At 33.9% G+C, this 16,382-nt stretch overlaps 2 protein-coding genes and 1 long non-coding RNA gene across 4 annotated transcripts; 1 reads left to right on the top strand and 2 right to left on the bottom strand.

Annotated features, from left to right (window-relative positions):
- Positions 1–428: 428 nt before the first annotated feature.
- Positions 429–16,099, bottom strand: LOC134251008 (uncharacterized). 2 transcript variants are annotated; one of them, XR_009988648.1, is made up of 3 exons: positions 14,518–16,099; positions 4,435–4,628; positions 429–2,016 (listed from the first exon to the last, which is right to left on the bottom strand). It is a non-coding gene; the product is annotated as an uncharacterized LOC134251008 (long non-coding RNA). The 2 variants fall into 2 exon arrangements; XR_009988647.1 differs by having other exon boundaries at positions 4,440–4,628.
- On the bottom strand, positions 6,539–10,348 carry LOC134251011 (serine/threonine-protein kinase PRP4 homolog). Its single transcript, XM_062733373.1, has 6 exons — positions 10,141–10,348; positions 7,964–9,018; positions 7,607–7,739; positions 7,314–7,507; positions 6,816–7,041; positions 6,539–6,693 (listed from the first exon to the last, which is right to left on the bottom strand). The coding sequence occupies exons 1-6, from the start codon at positions 10,346–10,348 to the stop codon at positions 6,539–6,541; spliced, it is 1,971 nt and encodes a 656-aa protein (XP_062589357.1).
- On the top strand, positions 10,372–14,085 carry LOC134251010 (uncharacterized). Its single transcript, XM_062733372.1, has 2 exons — positions 10,372–10,754; positions 11,210–14,085. Exons 1-2 carry the CDS (start codon positions 10,707–10,709, stop codon positions 14,012–14,014), a joined length of 2,853 nt encoding a protein of 950 aa, XP_062589356.1. The 5' UTR covers positions 10,372–10,706; the 3' UTR covers positions 14,015–14,085.
- Positions 16,100–16,382: the final 283 nt, after the last annotated feature.

The following is a 16,382-nucleotide window of genomic DNA, read 5'->3' as shown; positions in this document are numbered from 1 at the left end:
TTGACCCCTATATAGTGCCATTTTGAATACAGAAATCGAAAAACAAAAACCGATGTGCACAACTTCAATCCTTCTGTTATCTAAAACCAGTAAAATTTCTGCTCCAGCTCTAGTGGTCTCTGAGCCTTTGTCTGGAAATGAAAGCCTATAATTTTTCGTTTAAAGGGAAATAACTCAAAACCGGAAGTGAATTTTTGAAATTTTAGACAGCATTCTGAAAGAGTTTATTACCGTCTATAATGTCTGAAAATTTGAGCAAAATCCATTGAGAAATGAGTGAGATATGAGGCCTCAAAGTTGGCGTCTAGGAAGAAAACAAAAAAAAGAATAACTAGAGCAAAGCTCGTTGCAAAGCAACGAGTGGGTCTTCCTTTCTAGCGATAAGCAAAAAATTAAATGTTTCTGTCTAGATTGTCAACAATCTAGTTGACAATCTAGACAGAAACATTTCATCTTTTGCTTATCGCTAGGAAGGAAGACCCACTCGTTGCTTTGCAACGAGCTTTGCTCTAGTCTTATTATTCTAACATTCTCTTTTTCGATTTGTCTCAAAAACCCTTACTTGAATTCTTTAATTTGGTGTGAGCATGAGGTCTAAAGGGTACTCTCTCTAACAGCATTCTTGAAATCGTATCGACAACAGTTTAACTTCCAATATTATGACTTTTGATATCGGATATATCATGTTTGTTGCAATTATGTTTGTGAAACGTGTCATACTACAGAAACATAAGTGTTTTGCTACATTACCATCTTAAAAATGGCTTTAAAATCATTTAATATACAGTATAACTAGGTAAATAAAATAAACAAATTATATGATAATTCAAAAAATCCAAATGTATTTAGTGACATATTTACAATAATGATGAACAATCTTCATTAGTTGCAATCAGTAAGTAGAACAATACTTTTATAATAAACGCACAGAAATGTGTTGTGTATGTTTCTAATTTGAAGCTTTCCACTAGCAACTGGTGGTACCTCAATAGGAGTGTAAAATTCTCTGAAAGGTATATTGTGAACATATTACATATGGCTGTGTATTCTTTTTTAGCGGCTTTGGCGGAATGCAGCAATCACTAAATCAAGTACAAAGCTAAAAGTCTTGTACATAAACATAAATAAGAATATCTACGCTAACTTATTCAAAAGTCAGTTTCCACCAAATATTGTACAAGCTAAATATAATACATTTACAGCATTAAAGAAACAAATCTCTTTGAAGGTATTGCCCTGCATAAGAACAATTTGAATCCCCTACACTAAGGATGCTCTGTGCCAAGTTTCACTTTGGTTCTGGAAAATGATATTGTGAAATTTTAGACAATGATGATAATGGATAAAATTATGGTTTTAAAAAATTTACTGGTTCCTTTAGCTCAGATGGGCTAATAAGTATGCAACAGGCACAGTTTTGGAGTTGACATTGAAATGCGACTGGACATCTCTTCAATCTTGTTTTAGAAAACTACATGTACATGCCCTATGTACTGAATTCCTTGGAATCATACACATGTTTATGCCTTTAATTAGTTGTATGTGCCAAAATAACAATTTTTTTTTACATTATACTGTAAAAATTACACATACATGTATTACAAGATCTTATATTCCTGCTGAAGACAGAGGATCTTTCTTAATCATTAGAATAAGTAAGTCTTAACTTTGAAAGGGAAGACCTTAATAAAGAGGTCAACATGCTACACAAACAAAATATTATTATATTTAAAAATAACATTTATTCCAATGTAATTACTGGTACATGTATTTCTGTTACAAAAACTATTTCACTTGAAAAACTGAGAGCAATTGATATGTTCATATTTGTGGATTTATGTTGTCAAATCAAAATTTAAAAATGATACACAGTGTGTTTAAAAATTGTCTTCACAAACCAAAACTAATGACTTATTTTCACTATGCTGTTTATTCCATGTCACATCCAAACAGATGATCTTCTGGCAAATTATGGTCATGCTTGGTATCAAAATTCAGTATTCAGATGAGTCACACCTATCCAAAAGAAATTGAAATTTTTTAATTTATAATTCTTTTACTAATAAAAAGTGCAATTCATGAGATTATAAATTAGATTATCAAATTGAGAGATAAGATATTGTCACATTTTCTGTGTGTAATTTGTAAATTTTAATGTACTCTTTCATCAATTAAAAGAAGTTTACACCAATTAAGGCAGTCATTTATGCTATCCCCTAATAAGACAACATACCAGTGCAAAGTAATCATGCACTTGTGGGTTTAGGATAATGTGCTAGAGTATTTATGACAACATACTAGCACGAGGTGACAATGTGCTAGCATGTACGTCAGTGATAATATGCCAGCACACTTAATCCAACATGCAGTAAAGCTAACACTCAACCGATTGTTTAGAGTTGTGTTTGCATGATATTTTGTTTTGTGTAAACACAGCAGCGTGTTGTTTAAAGCTGCATTGGAGTGGCAGTCTGTTGAAATTAACATGCTAACACACTGCAACTTCACATCATTGGAACACCATAATTTTAAAACTCGCAAACCAATATCTTATGATTACTAACTAGGTAATTGCAACTGTAAATGCTGATTTCATGGTGACAATTATACCGGTAATTCACTGTATATCTGAGAACTGATCAATTATAATAAGGCGTGTCCAGATAGGGCCACTTGCTAAAGCTCAATAGCACTTTCATAAAAGCGTGCCATCTTACCGACACAAAAGACGCCATTAAGCTATCACACAGCTCGCCATCACAACACTGAAAAACACTTTCGCACTAACACAAGTTCGCACCACACGCTGTCACACTAACACACAACACACTGTCACGCTAATACAATTTCACACAACAAAATATCAGGCTAACACGAGTTCACACAACACACTATCATGCCAACACAAATTCACAAACACCCTGTCTCGCTAACACAAGTTCACACAACACGCTGTCACGCTAACACAAGTTTTACACAACACGCAGTCTCGCTAATATGAGTTCATACAACACACTGTCTAGCTAACACAAGTACACGCAACACACTGTCACGCTTAGATGAATTCACACAACACACTGTCACGCTAACATGAGTTTACACAACACGCAGTCTCACTAACACAAGTTTACACAATACACTGTCACGCTAACACGAGTTTACACAATACACTGTCACGCTAAACAAAGTCACAAAACAGGCTGTCTCACTATTCACTAACACAAGTTCACACCAAATGCTGTTGCGATAACACACTGTCATCCTAATACCATTTCACACAACACACTGTCATTCTAATACCATTTCACACAACACACTGTCAGGCTAACACGAGTTCACACAACACACTGTCACGCTAACACGAATTCACAAAACAGGCTGTCTCACTATTCACTAACACAAGTTCGCACCAGAGGCTGTTGCCATAACACACTGTCATCCTAATACCATTTCACACAACACACTGTCATCCTAATACCATTTCACACAACACACTGTCATCCTAATACCATTTCACACAACACACTGTCACGCTAACACAAATTCAAAAAACATGCAATATCGCTAACACGAGTTCACATAACACGCAGTCTGGCTAACACGAGTTCACACAATATGCAATCTCACTAACATGAGTTCAAAAAACACACTATCTCTCTAACACCAGTTCACACGACAAATTTTCAGGATAACAAGTTCACACAACACACTGTCACGCTAACACGAATTCACACAACATGCTGTCTCGTTAAAAAGAGTTCACACAACACGCTGTCTCGCTAACATGAGTTTACACAACACGCAGTCTCGCTAACACGAATTTACACAACAGGCAGTCTCACTAACACGAGTTTACACAACACGAAGTTTCGCTAATACGAGTTAAATCAACACTCTGTCTAGCTTACACAAGTTTACACAACACACTGTCACACTTACACTTTACACACGATTTCACACAACACGCTGTCCCGCTAACACGAGTTTACGCAACACATCGTCAAGCTAACAAGAATTCACACAACCCACTGTCAGGCTAACACACTTAAGTTCACAAAACACACTGCCTTGCTAACACAAATTCATACAACACACTGTCTCGCTAACACAAGTTCACACAACACACTCACATTGCTGAGTTTAAAGTAAAGGTCTACCCTAATTTGAAGAGGTTTAACACTAACATATCTCTATATTAGTAAAGAGCTTTTAAGACAAAAAAATTTAAGACAAAAACATTTATGCAGTAATGTTCCTTAACATGCATATGGCATATAAAATGAATGAGACCTTAAAAACCTCACAGTACATGTTTACTTAGCTAAGTAAAGGTCTAAATTGATGCTATTCAACATATTCAACATCTCTAAGTATGTGAATGAGTGAAATTCTCAAATAAATATTATAAATCAAAGTATCAATAAGAAGCTGAACCTTACGTCGCAGGTTCCAATCCCATTGCTAAATGCTTTAGACAGGTTACTCCTGTGAGACTGCATAAACCAAGATTCTGTGTCACGGTAGGTGTTAGCACAAAATGGATCTCATACTTCTTAAAGGCAATAAGTGCTGAGTACAAGTCTATATTTGCAGCTAATACCATCCCAAGTGGTGGCACCATGAAATGACTGAAAAATGTATGATTAAGGCGAATAAACAAACATTAAACCATTACAGCAGTCTTATCAAACAAAAAAGCAAACTTTCTATTATTACAATTTTTTGAAACAAATTTCTTTTGCAATTTAACTGAGCAATATTTGTCCTTTTTTGTCAGTAAAGTATGATATTAAATAATTAAGACTTTTTGAGAACATCTATTTATAGCGAGTCCAGACAGCAGCACAAATCCCTGCCCATAATGCGAGCTCTTATGATAAGACCTTGGCAAAAGAAGATTGTGACTTGCACATTGCTCCACACAATTTTTCCGCAGTATACTTTGGACCCATAGTGCTTAGCTTCTTTAACATGTTTAAGCTACATTCAAAATTCATTTCTATTTAATTTGAATTAGCTATCCTTACTCACGTTCACATGGAGCTAATGGGAAGTAATTTAACGAGCAGTGAATTCATTCGAATTAAACATTTGAATAAACTCTCAGTGTGAACACTGAGCATGGATGCACCAAATGTCAAATGCGGCTTGACAAGCACAATCTAAATTAAAACTAAATAAGTATCTGCCCTCACCCTTATAGTCACACTGTCAATATATAATTAGTTGAATATATTCTGTAACATTAAGTGCAGTTTGAATTATAGAGTATGATCACTATGATAGATAGTAGGACTGTTGAAATTACATCCTCAAATTTAAAAAAAAATAAAATATAAAGCTGTGGGGATTTACAAGGTAAACAGAGAGCGTCTGAACTGTAAAACAGAAAATATATCGGTGTGTCTGTGTATTTCTAATAACATCAATGTTAGATAGAATGTTCTATCGTTAAATTGATATTGTCCTACGGACCCGGTTTAACGATAGAATTCGTTCCATGTATTCGTAATGTAGCAGAAAGAAACACGGGCGATAACTCGCATAGTGCATTTACTAGGAACAATCTAGAGAGTTCCGAATGTAAACATGGAGGTAATTTGAATCGAGAGAAAAACGTTGAGAAAATGAATTGGATTTTCGTATTTATATGGATTATTTTTTGGGGATAAAAGGCATAAGCAATCTCAAAAAGGTTTGTTATGATTAATTTGCAACTTATTTTCAGTGCAAATCCGTTTGTATCCTTCAAAATCGTTTCGGTGCGATTCTGCAATTTTTTGCTACATTACGAGTATACCCTTAGCAAAAACAAATTGATTGAATTTTGATTTATTTTGTAGTTGTTTTCTGAGCATTGGATTTCCATTGTTTTTTGATTTGCAAAGAAATCAACTGTGCCTCCTTGCTAAATTGTATGGAAGAAAAAGCATTGAAATAGCATTGAACATTGGATTTTGATTTTTTTTGCATTGACTTTTGATTGAAAATTGCTGGATTTTCGCGAAATATGTAAATGAGATGAAGGATTACTTTGACATCACAGAAAAATGCAAAATCAATACAAAACAAATGAAATACTATAAAGCATTTATTTGATGTCATTTAACATTATTGTGACATCACAGAAAAATGGTAAAGTAATACATCGAACACATTTATGTGATGTCATAAAACTCAAGAAGAAATAGAAAATTAATACATGAAAAAAAACAATAACAAGCATTAAATATTGAGTTCTTAACATATTGCAAACATTACTAATAATCTAATTCTATTACATGTATCTTCACCAAAAATCAGAATTTCCAATACTTATCTATTCTCAAAGATATAATTCCAAGTAAATGTAACTAAAGACATAAATCCAAGTGAATGTAACTAACATCCTCTGAACACTTGAATACATATGTGTGAGGCATGATTTGAACCGAAAGAAACACTGACGTTCACAAATCACAATAATGATATTTTTATACATTAATCACATATCACAATTTCAAGTACACTTCCTTGAATTCCATTCACTTTCGGGATTCTAACTGGATTTAGTCGCATCTTTCTTCCCAACGAGTCTGGTTTTTCCTTTACTCTCATGTCTTATGTTCCCAATTTTGTTCTGGATCGTTTTATTGAAAAGTTTTGGTGGCACGGGCTCTAACTGCAAAGTTCTGCACTTAGTGTGCATGTACTCTGTAAGAAAAAAATAAATATAAGATATTTATCATTTGATATATAAATGAATCTTTTAAATAAAAAAGAAATGAGAGTCAAGACTCCTTAAAATTAATTTTAATAAATGTTTCCATTAGTACCTTGGATTGCTTCCAATTTGTGTTGGTCCAGACCTTTTACACCTTTACTTGTCCTCAACTCCTCCTTCTTGAAAACAATCTCTACAACTTTATTAAGAAGGTAAATTCCACCATTTTTGCTAGTGGAAGTTGTTAAAGCCTTCATTTCGGCTGTCCTCAGTTGTGACGGGTTTACCAGAACATCTCCAAATGTGTTGTTTTCGTCATGAATAAGTGGCAACAAACGCTACAAAACAAAACAAATTGTATATATTCAGGTGTTTACAATTGTCCTGATTAAAAGAAAATAATCTAACTTAATCTACTCAAAATCTTTTAAGAAAACTATGTGTCAAAAGAGATTCCATTTTTTTTCTTCAAATTTCACAGGTTTTTTTTATTTTGCATATTATTTTTTTATTCCAAACTGTGACAAATTGAAAAAAAAACTAGTCATGTTTACTATTATCAAGATAATAACAGAAAAAGAAAGACAACTTCTAAGTACATCCTACTTACAGGTTCTTTAATAGTTGGAGTTTCCACTGAGGGGGTAGCATCCTGTGAACTTGATGGATCTGATGATGGACCTGGTGTTTCAAGGACTGGTGCATAGTTAGTTCCATAGGTGTAATTCTGTAGTGTATTTGTCAACACGTTGAGGAATGAGAGGATCTGGCATTGCTGGTCATAATTCAAACCTCTGTAGTACCCTTTTAGAAATATATAGATACATACATTAAACATGGATATACAACATGAAGCATCTCATTTAATCAATTTAATTTACTTTTAATAATTAATGCAAATACCTGTGAGATTGTCCATTGGAGATGGGTCAGAGGGAATGCTAAAATTTGAACTTCCTTGAGTTGTACTGGTTTGAAAACAAGGTGTTGAATTAGAAGCATTGTACCCATACTCGGGGAAGGATGGGTCAAGCATCTGAAATACAGATCAATTAAGGAAATAAGAGGCTAACCAATATCAAGTCTGTGAGAATACACTTTATATTTTTAAGATTTAACTTTCTGCAAAAACCAAAAATTAAACATTTTTACAATTTTCACATATAACATAAAGCAAAATTCATAGATACTAGTAGGTCAAAGAAATTGACTTTGATTTGATTATTTGATGTTATCAATAAAATAAAAAATTTTACTCACATTTCCAGTCTCCATGCCATTGTCCACATCGAAATTTATACTTGTATCTTCATTGAGGATTCCCAATCCCTGCCCTATTATGAAAGATGTTTCCACTGCAGGGGGCATATCTAAATTTTTGGATGGTGATTTGAACTGAGTTTTCTTTTGTGACTTGACAGGAGTTCTTCTTGGTGCTTTGACAGGAGTTTTGTTGACGGGTTTCCTTTGCGGGGACTTGACAGGAGTTTTGTTGAAGGGTTTCCTTTGCGGGGACTTTACAGGAGTTTTGTTGACCGGTTTCCTTTGAGGGGATTTGACAGGAGTTTTGTTGACGGGTTTCCTTTGCGGGGACTTGACAGGAGTTTTGTTGACCTGTTCCCTTTGCGGGGACTTGACAGGAGTTTTGTTGACCGGTTTCCTTTGCAGGGACTTGACAGGAGTTTTGTTGACCTGTTCCCTTTGCGGGGACTTGACAGGAGTTTTGTTGACCTGTTCCCTTTGCGGGGACTTGACAGGAGTTTTGTTGACCGGTTTCCTTTGCGGGGACTTGACAGGACTTTTGTTGACCGGTTTCCTTTGCGGGGACTTGACAGGAGTTTTGTTGACCGGTTTCCTTTGCAGGGACTTGACAGGAGTTCTTCTTGGTGCTTTGACAGGAGTTTTGTTGACCGGTTTCCTTTGAGGGGACTTGGCAGGAGTTTCGCTTACAGGGCTCTTTTGGGGGGAATTGACAGGAGTTTTGTTGACTGCTATTCCAGCAAAAGCCTCCAATTCTTTCAGTTTTAAATCATTCAATTTTGTTGCTCTGCTGGGACCTGTTTTTGCTGTAGAGCCTGTAGAGGTGGTTTCAGGTTTACTTCTTTGTGATTTTTTTGTCTTCTTTCTGCTCCCATCATCATTTTCTTCCTCAAGCACTCTTTTTAGCTTGAGACTTGATCCTCTCTTCCCACTTTTTCTCATTTCTTCCGATAATTTTCGCATACTTTCGACTAAAGTTGAGGTTTCTTTTTCCTGACATTCTGGCAATACTTCCTCTTTAATTTGTTTAATGAATCCACGGCACTTTTGCAGACCTAAAATTAAAGATAATATTAAGAAATAATTCAAGATTTATAATTTGTAGAAGTACAATATTGATTCTTACCAATACACCCCCCCCCTAACAAATTCATTAAACTTATTTTAGTGATATTTATTCAACAGTTTTAGGACCTATACTTTTGTTACTAAACATGCTAAAACACCTTTTTGTGAGAACCGAAATGTTTTCATTTTTAAATACTTCAATCAATAATAATTACCGGTAAACCAATATCACATATGTATTTTCAAATGAAAAAAAAAATTGCACATTTACATACAGCAGCATAAATCTGAGATAATTTAAACAATAACCACAGGGAGTGTGACAGGACTACACAAACTTTCTTGGATCCGCCTAACAGATACTCAGATATGCCATTCGGTTCTAATTTCAGCTTTAAGATAATTTATTCACATTAACATCTGTGTCTGTCTGACTAATTAGTTTATAGTACCCTCTGCCATGTCTGCCAAGCAGCTAGTGGACACCAGCAGTGTTGAGTACACAAGGAGCATAGATTAACTTAATCTGATCAGATAGCATGTGGTGGTAAAAGGTTTCCAACTCTTTGTATACATTAACACTAGGTTGCAGAGTGAAATTTAATACTTAACTTGGCATATTCCCCCTCAGAAATTCCACAGAATGCACAATGGTGCATGGTAAAATAATGCGTTAAACACAACATTGGTCAATCTCAGTGTTGCATTCGAGTTATCCTTGTTTACTAATATAAGCTTGCAGGTGTCCCAATTTGTATTATATAACGTTATATCTTTAATGGGTTTTTGCACTTTCATCTATATGATACATCTTTTTTCTTTAATAATACATGTAATAAGATTATGTAAATAAACATGCTAATACCCTTGAATATATTTATGTCATTTTAATTTCGGCCGCTTATTGTGTTTATGCCCGCCATTTTCAAATTTCTGTTAGGCCTAGGCCTATAGTATATGATCTGCCGCTGTACCTTGCACATTTTAATCTTAAAACAGTTATTTTATCTCAATAAAATATATATTGATGTAAAACCCTTTGTGTAAAATCATTACGCAGTGATTTAGAATAAATTCTGAGGAAAAAAAAGAAATAACACGAAACTTACTTCCTGAGAAAACAATGTATCCATTGTATGGCATTTCCTTGAGCACCATCTTTCCATCGTCTTCAATGTCGCTTGTCTGCCACAGAACAACAACACTGCCTTCTTCGTCATTTTTAAAATCTACACGATTTTTCGCCATAACATGAACAGTTTTGTCCACAGGAAAGAACACAACTAATTGTAGATCATTTCTATCAAAGTACGCCATGTCTGGATGCAGCGCCAACCGAATTTGAAATGGTTGGATAAGTGACGTAAAGTAATCACGTGATTTTTATCAGCCTCCCGCTGCACATGTTTACAAACGGGCAGCACTAATAACCAGCAATATAGATAGCTGATAAAGCTGCCATTAAAAATATATGCGTATAGGGTTTTTTTTTTAGTTAGTGTCAGCTTTTTGATTTTTTTTTGCAGTGAAAACTGCTTACTTTTTAATTATGAAGACATTACAACCCTTAGAAAACATCGTAAAAAAATGGACACTATAGCTATAAAACCATTTTAACGGACATTAGTTTACACAGCATCTGGGATGAATTATCCTAAAAGCACATGCGGTAAAAATGGAAGAATCACACAAGAAGAAAAGAGGCCCATATCATAAAAGAAAGGTATTAATTTTGTTTACTTATTTCCTTCACATGTAGAAATTATATAATTGCTCATTTCAATGGCGTATTCACATTTATCTGTTTACCTGAAGGAAGGGGGGGGGGGTCTGGTTATACACTCCAAGTGAATATATTTATTTATAAAAGTACGCATTGCACGTGGAGCTGAAAAGTAAAGGGGGAAATATAGAAGACTTTTAGAGCTCAACCAATATTTGATTTCCACTCAGCTGGGCATCAAAACTAAAATTTTAAAGAAATATAATGATAACTAAATTAATTGAATGAAAGGGGGGATGAATACATTAAAGTAAGAACTTAAAGCATTATCTTTTAATTGCTCTCTCTCAAATATATCTATATGTAAAAAAAAAATAATGTCTAAATGTGTGGTTTGTCTATATATTATGCAAGGTGTATATTTTTTCAAATGACTGTTATTATTATCCATATAGATTCATGACAATGAAGACCCAAGTACCAGTGCATTCAGTAAGACCTACGTTGAGAAAACTGAAAATGTTTTATGTGATCAAGATGTTCCAAAGGCTATCAAAAAAGAGAGACTTGAAAGTGTAGATTCTAATGTGGGTTATAATTTAGATGAACTTCGCTGGAATGCTAGTAGTCATGAACTTACTACAGCAGTGGATGATTTTGTGGAAAATGTTAACAATGATGAAATAAAACATACTGCAGCAGAATTAGATGAATCTGAAGAGAATGCTGAATTTTTGCATCAAAATGAACCATATGGAGAGGAAACAGAAGAAGAAACGGACACTGTGGTTTCCAAGAATGTTCCTGATCTACCTAATGAAGTGTTTGACCCTAAAAGTGACAAAGTACTTGATGAACTTCTTGAGGAGGCAAAGTTAAGGGACAGTGACTTATTGTCTGATGAAAATGAGATTAATATTGAAGATGATGTAGGATTTGTCGATGAATTTACCAATTTTGTATTCAATGATGTAGAAAATACTGTACCCAAACCTGATGATCCCAAGTCCAAGGAAAACCGCTTTACCGATCCCTTGTTTGAAGGATCACCATATACTCTTGGTGTTGTAATTTTGCTGATATGCTGCTTTGTGATTAGATTTCGATTGCCTGATGAAGCAATATCGTATTTACTTCGATTTTTGGCGTGTATTTTACCCTTAGGACACACGTTATCTGGGAGTCTATACCATTTCAGGAAGACAATCAGATTGTTCACAGATTGTTTGATACCAACATTGACATATCACTGCAATTCGTGTTATGAAATAGTTAGCAAGAATGAGAAAAACTGTCCATCTTGTAATAAATCATTGACAGACTCTGGGGGTAGGGCATACTTTATGCAACTCAAACTTGTATCCCAATTGCAAGCATTATGGAAGAATAAGGAATTTTGTGACATGGTGCGGAAACATAGATTTGAGCATTTTGAAAGCAATAAATCAGATAAACTTTCTGATATTTACGATGGGTTACTGTACAAACACTTGTTTCAAAATGATGGTGTTTTATCGTCTCCAAACAATTTATCATTTTCACTGAATACGGATGGTGCTCCTTTGTTCAAATCATCCAACATTAGCATCTGGCCAGTGTATATGCTTATTAATGAGCTTCCCATTGCCCAGAGAAAGAAAAGAAATTATGCTCTGTTTTATGGTGTTTGGATCTCCTGTCGAAAGCCACAGATGTGGTCTTTTCTTAAACCATTATATGAGGAACTGAATGACCTTGGAAGTAAAGGTCAAACATTTTGTGATTATTATGAAAACACATTTGACTGTAAATGTTTCTTGTTAACATGCACATGTGATCTTCCAGCACGAGCAATAGTTTACAACTGTAACCAGTTTAATGGAGATTATAGCTGCTGGTTTTGCCTACAGAAAGGTGAAACTTTTAAACATGAATCAGGAGGTATTTCACATGTGTACCCATTTAAGGAACCACCCAAAGATCCTCCACGTACACCAGAAACTGTGAATCGAGATGTTCAGTTGGCATCAATAAAAATTAGAAACCGTGAATCTAAAACTACAGTTAATGGCCACAAAGGAAAATTTTGGTTTATGTATTTGACTTATTTTTATCCTATTTACAGTTGTGTTATAGACTATATGCATGGCATTTGTTTAGGGGTTTGTAAACAATTATTAACATTATGGTTTGATAAGAAAAACAAAACTGAAAGTTTTTCTTTCTTTTTGAAATGCAGTGATGTTAATTCTTTCTTGAACAAAATAAAACCAACACTGTATGTAACAAGAATTCCAAAGACATTGGATGAACTCACTCACTGGAAGTCATCAGAATTCAGAAATTTTATATTATACTGGGGAATACCAATTTTGAGAAATGTTTTAACACAAGAATATTTTGTGCATTTTTGCTTATTAGCTAGGTCTTTTTTTATTTTGTCAAAAGAAGGAATAAGCAAAGAAGAATTGCTAGTAGTTGAATCTGCTCTCTTATTATTTGTGGAGAACTATCAAGTTCTCTATGGTGAAAGGTTTATGACCTTGAATATTCATCAATTAGTACATTTAACAGACTGTGTAAGACACACCGGACCATTATATGTAAATAATTGTTTTATTTTTGAAGATTTGAATGGTTTTATTGTGAAACACATACATGGAACACAAGGGGTTGACACTCAAATTACAAATATTGTTTGTATGTTAAAGGTACCACCTGTCCTTTGTGATCTGTTCCTGAAAAAGTATGATGATGAAGAGGAAATTGTTTCATTGTATAATGAACTGACTGACTCTGTAACAGGGCGCTATAAATATTTTACAGAAATTGAAAGTGGCATTAGACCTATTGGAAATGCATGTAATAAACAGTTAACAAATTCTGAGAGACAATGTGCTCTTAAATTTGGAGTGCATAATGAGTTAGTGAAATGTTTTTTTAGAATAAATATGTTTAAGAAGGGATTTTATGTTTATGGACAGGCATATGACCGCTTAAAGAAGCGTCAACAAAATGTCATTACATACATTACTGGAGATAGTATAAAATTTGGAAGTGTATTGTTTTTCATTCAGTCTGAGGAACAGAATAGAGTTGTAAACTTAGCAAAAGTAAGACTACTCCCCAAAATACAATCCATTGGATGTGTCTGGCAAGTTGATACAAGTGATGATGTAGATTTTATACCTATTCAGTCTATATTAAATGTTAACAATTTTGTAGTTATTGATGACAAAAAGTATGTATGTCCATCACCAAATCGCTATGATCGTGATTAAATGTCCTTTACCTTTAGATATAGTGTGTGCTGTATAGTTTGCAATTTTGAAGTAAATTCTGTTAACCTTCACCATTTATTTCTAAATCAATGCTTCAGAAAATAAATACAAATTCAATCATGGATTTACCTAAGAGAACAGTTGATGTGTAGAGTATTATTGGTATGACATCATTTAAATTCAAAATAAATGCACAATAAATGCATTGAAACAACATTTACTGTATAAATCAAATTTCAATCATTCCAAACTCAATGGTTTGAAGATTGTTGAAATGAATTCAATCAAAAATAAATGCATATTCAATGTTCAATGTATTTTCAAGACAAATAAAATCAAAAATCAATGCAAATTTAGCATTTGTTTTTGCTAAGGGTATGGGTGGTATTCTAACTGTGGTGAGGGCTTGTCCCGAGACACAGTTAGATTATTCTAACTACATCAATGTATGACACTGTCATGTAATCAGTAGTGTAAATTTTAAGTAATAAAAATATTCTAACCTTCATTCCAATGGTCCAAGCCAATCATACATTAAAATGTCGCCGTCAGCTCTTTCATCACTCGATACAATTATCACTGGGGAATGATATGATGATCCGAATCCGAAGCACAGTCAAGAGTACGTGTTCATCCTTGTTAATGTGACAGTCAGAATTTCCTCGTAAACAATTCACACAAGATTCTTAGAATATATGAATCGGGATAATTCTGCTTAGAATAATGTTCCAGAGAAGTGAAAAAGTACTTCGTAGCTGCAGATTAAATGAGTGTACATGTCTACAAACGGATTCTTTGTGAGAAAATGTTCAACTTCACAAATCATTCTATTTTCAGTTTGTAAACCATGGCAAACATGTGTCCGACGTCGACTCGAAGGGGCACACTAAAAACGGGATATACTAGAGACCTGATATTTACCTGACGTTTTAATTTTTAATTAAATGGTAATATTGAGTATTTTAAATTACTTATGTACAGACTTTATGACTTTGAGGCATATGCTATACAAAAATTCAATTGTTTGGAACAGTTACAGACAAATTTGAATCAGGTCAAATCAGTGTTTAGTACATCGCGTCTTTAGTACCTTCCTATTTCCCACAATGCCGCGCGTTGTTTACAAACAAGAGCGAAAAAATCCTCTAAACTAGGTACTAATTATTGTTGTGTACATCATCACATTTTAAAATTATTTGAATAAAAAGAAAACAAAGAAACACCGAATCAAAACTATATCTTTTAGATGCATCAACTAAAAATGTGCACATGTATGCAGTAAAGGCTTGGCTGGCTATAGTAGACAACTTGTTCCTGAAAGGTTTCTCACATACATGTACTTGTTTTATAAAAAAAACAATTAAATATAGCTGGAAGTTTATTTCTTTTTATATCAAATGACAAGATTTTATAAGTTCGAAATTATTTCAGTCAAACTTTTTCATAATATACCAATATTTTTAGCTATCAGAAAAAAAACGTGTATGAGCCATTAGCCCCTAATTATAGGGGCCAGCCCCTTTTCCATAATCAAATATGAAAGCTCTCGTAATTACCCACAACTTTTGTATTATATGTCTTACCAAATTATTCTCGGTTTAAAAGTTATTACACAAAAAGTAGCAAAAATTCAAAGAAAAAAAATTACTAAAATTTGCCGTTTTATAGCTTCCAAACTTTAAGAAATCAGCTATATAATTTTATCGTTGTGCACATCTACAATGTATTGGCTACAAGTTCTCCAACTTTCGTGTAAATATCTTATGTCATTTTTGAGATTTTCAGTGGAAACGAGACATCAAAAATTTTCAATTAAAGGGCAATAACTCACAAATAAAGGCATGCATAAAAAAACTGAAAACAGGTTTAAATAGGTTTAACTACAAACTATCTATCCTGAAAGTTTCATAACGATCAGTCCAAAGGTCTTTGAGAAATCGCCTGTCAAAAGTCGAGCGGGAAAAAAAAAAGAATAATAAGAAACAATAGAATAACAGTAGGGTCTTCCGAAGGAAGCGGAAGACCCTAATAAGAATAATCTTAATCTTCAGAATCAGTAGAAGGTCTTCCGTTGGAAACGGAAGACCTTAAATACACAACAAACTGTCGATTCATTTTTATCAAATATCTAAAACTTTTGACGCAATTTTAATATATTTCTTACGTGCATGTAAATGTGTCCAACGCTTTCGACAGTTTTCGTCTTATATATCAGCAATCCTTCAATTCATTAAAATTTTAAATATACATGTTAGTTTCAAAATGTATGTAACGTTCCGTAAGGGTGAAATACCAAGCGGCTAAACTTTAATAATTGAATTATTGACCATTTTGTTGAGCCAGAGAAGAAAAATACTTACAGTTTCGT

Source organism: Saccostrea cucullata, unplaced genomic scaffold, assembly GCF_032062105.1.
Source record: "Saccostrea cucullata isolate Sc308-1 unplaced genomic scaffold, CSIRO_AGI_Scuc_v1 ctg4122, whole genome shotgun sequence".
NCBI classification, from domain to species: domain Eukaryota; kingdom Metazoa; phylum Mollusca; class Bivalvia; order Ostreida; family Ostreidae; genus Saccostrea; species Saccostrea cuccullata.
The sequence above is the reverse complement of the archived record's forward strand: the minus strand, read 5'-3'. Positions and strand labels throughout refer to the sequence as shown.

Bases quoted from the DNA above. Each gene is read 5' to 3' on its own strand.
- LOC134251011 (XM_062733373.1), bottom strand. From the start codon at position 10,348: ATGGCGTACTTTGATAGAAATGATCTACAATTAGTTGTGTTCTTTCCT. The intron at 9,019-10,140 runs GTAAGTTTCGTG...CTTTAATTTTAG, and splicing joins ATACATTGTTTTCTCAGGAA to GTCTGCAAAAGTGCCGTGGA. The intron at 6,694-6,815 runs GTACTAATGGAA...TTTTTCTTACAG, and splicing joins CAAATTGGAAGCAATCCAAG to AGTACATGCACACTAAGTGC.
- LOC134251010 (XM_062733372.1), top strand. From the start codon at position 10,707: ATGGAAGAATCACACAAGAAGAAAAGAGGCCCATATCATAAAAGAAAG. The intron at 10,755-11,209 runs GTATTAATTTTG...TTATCCATATAG, and splicing joins GCCCATATCATAAAAGAAAG to ATTCATGACAATGAAGACCC.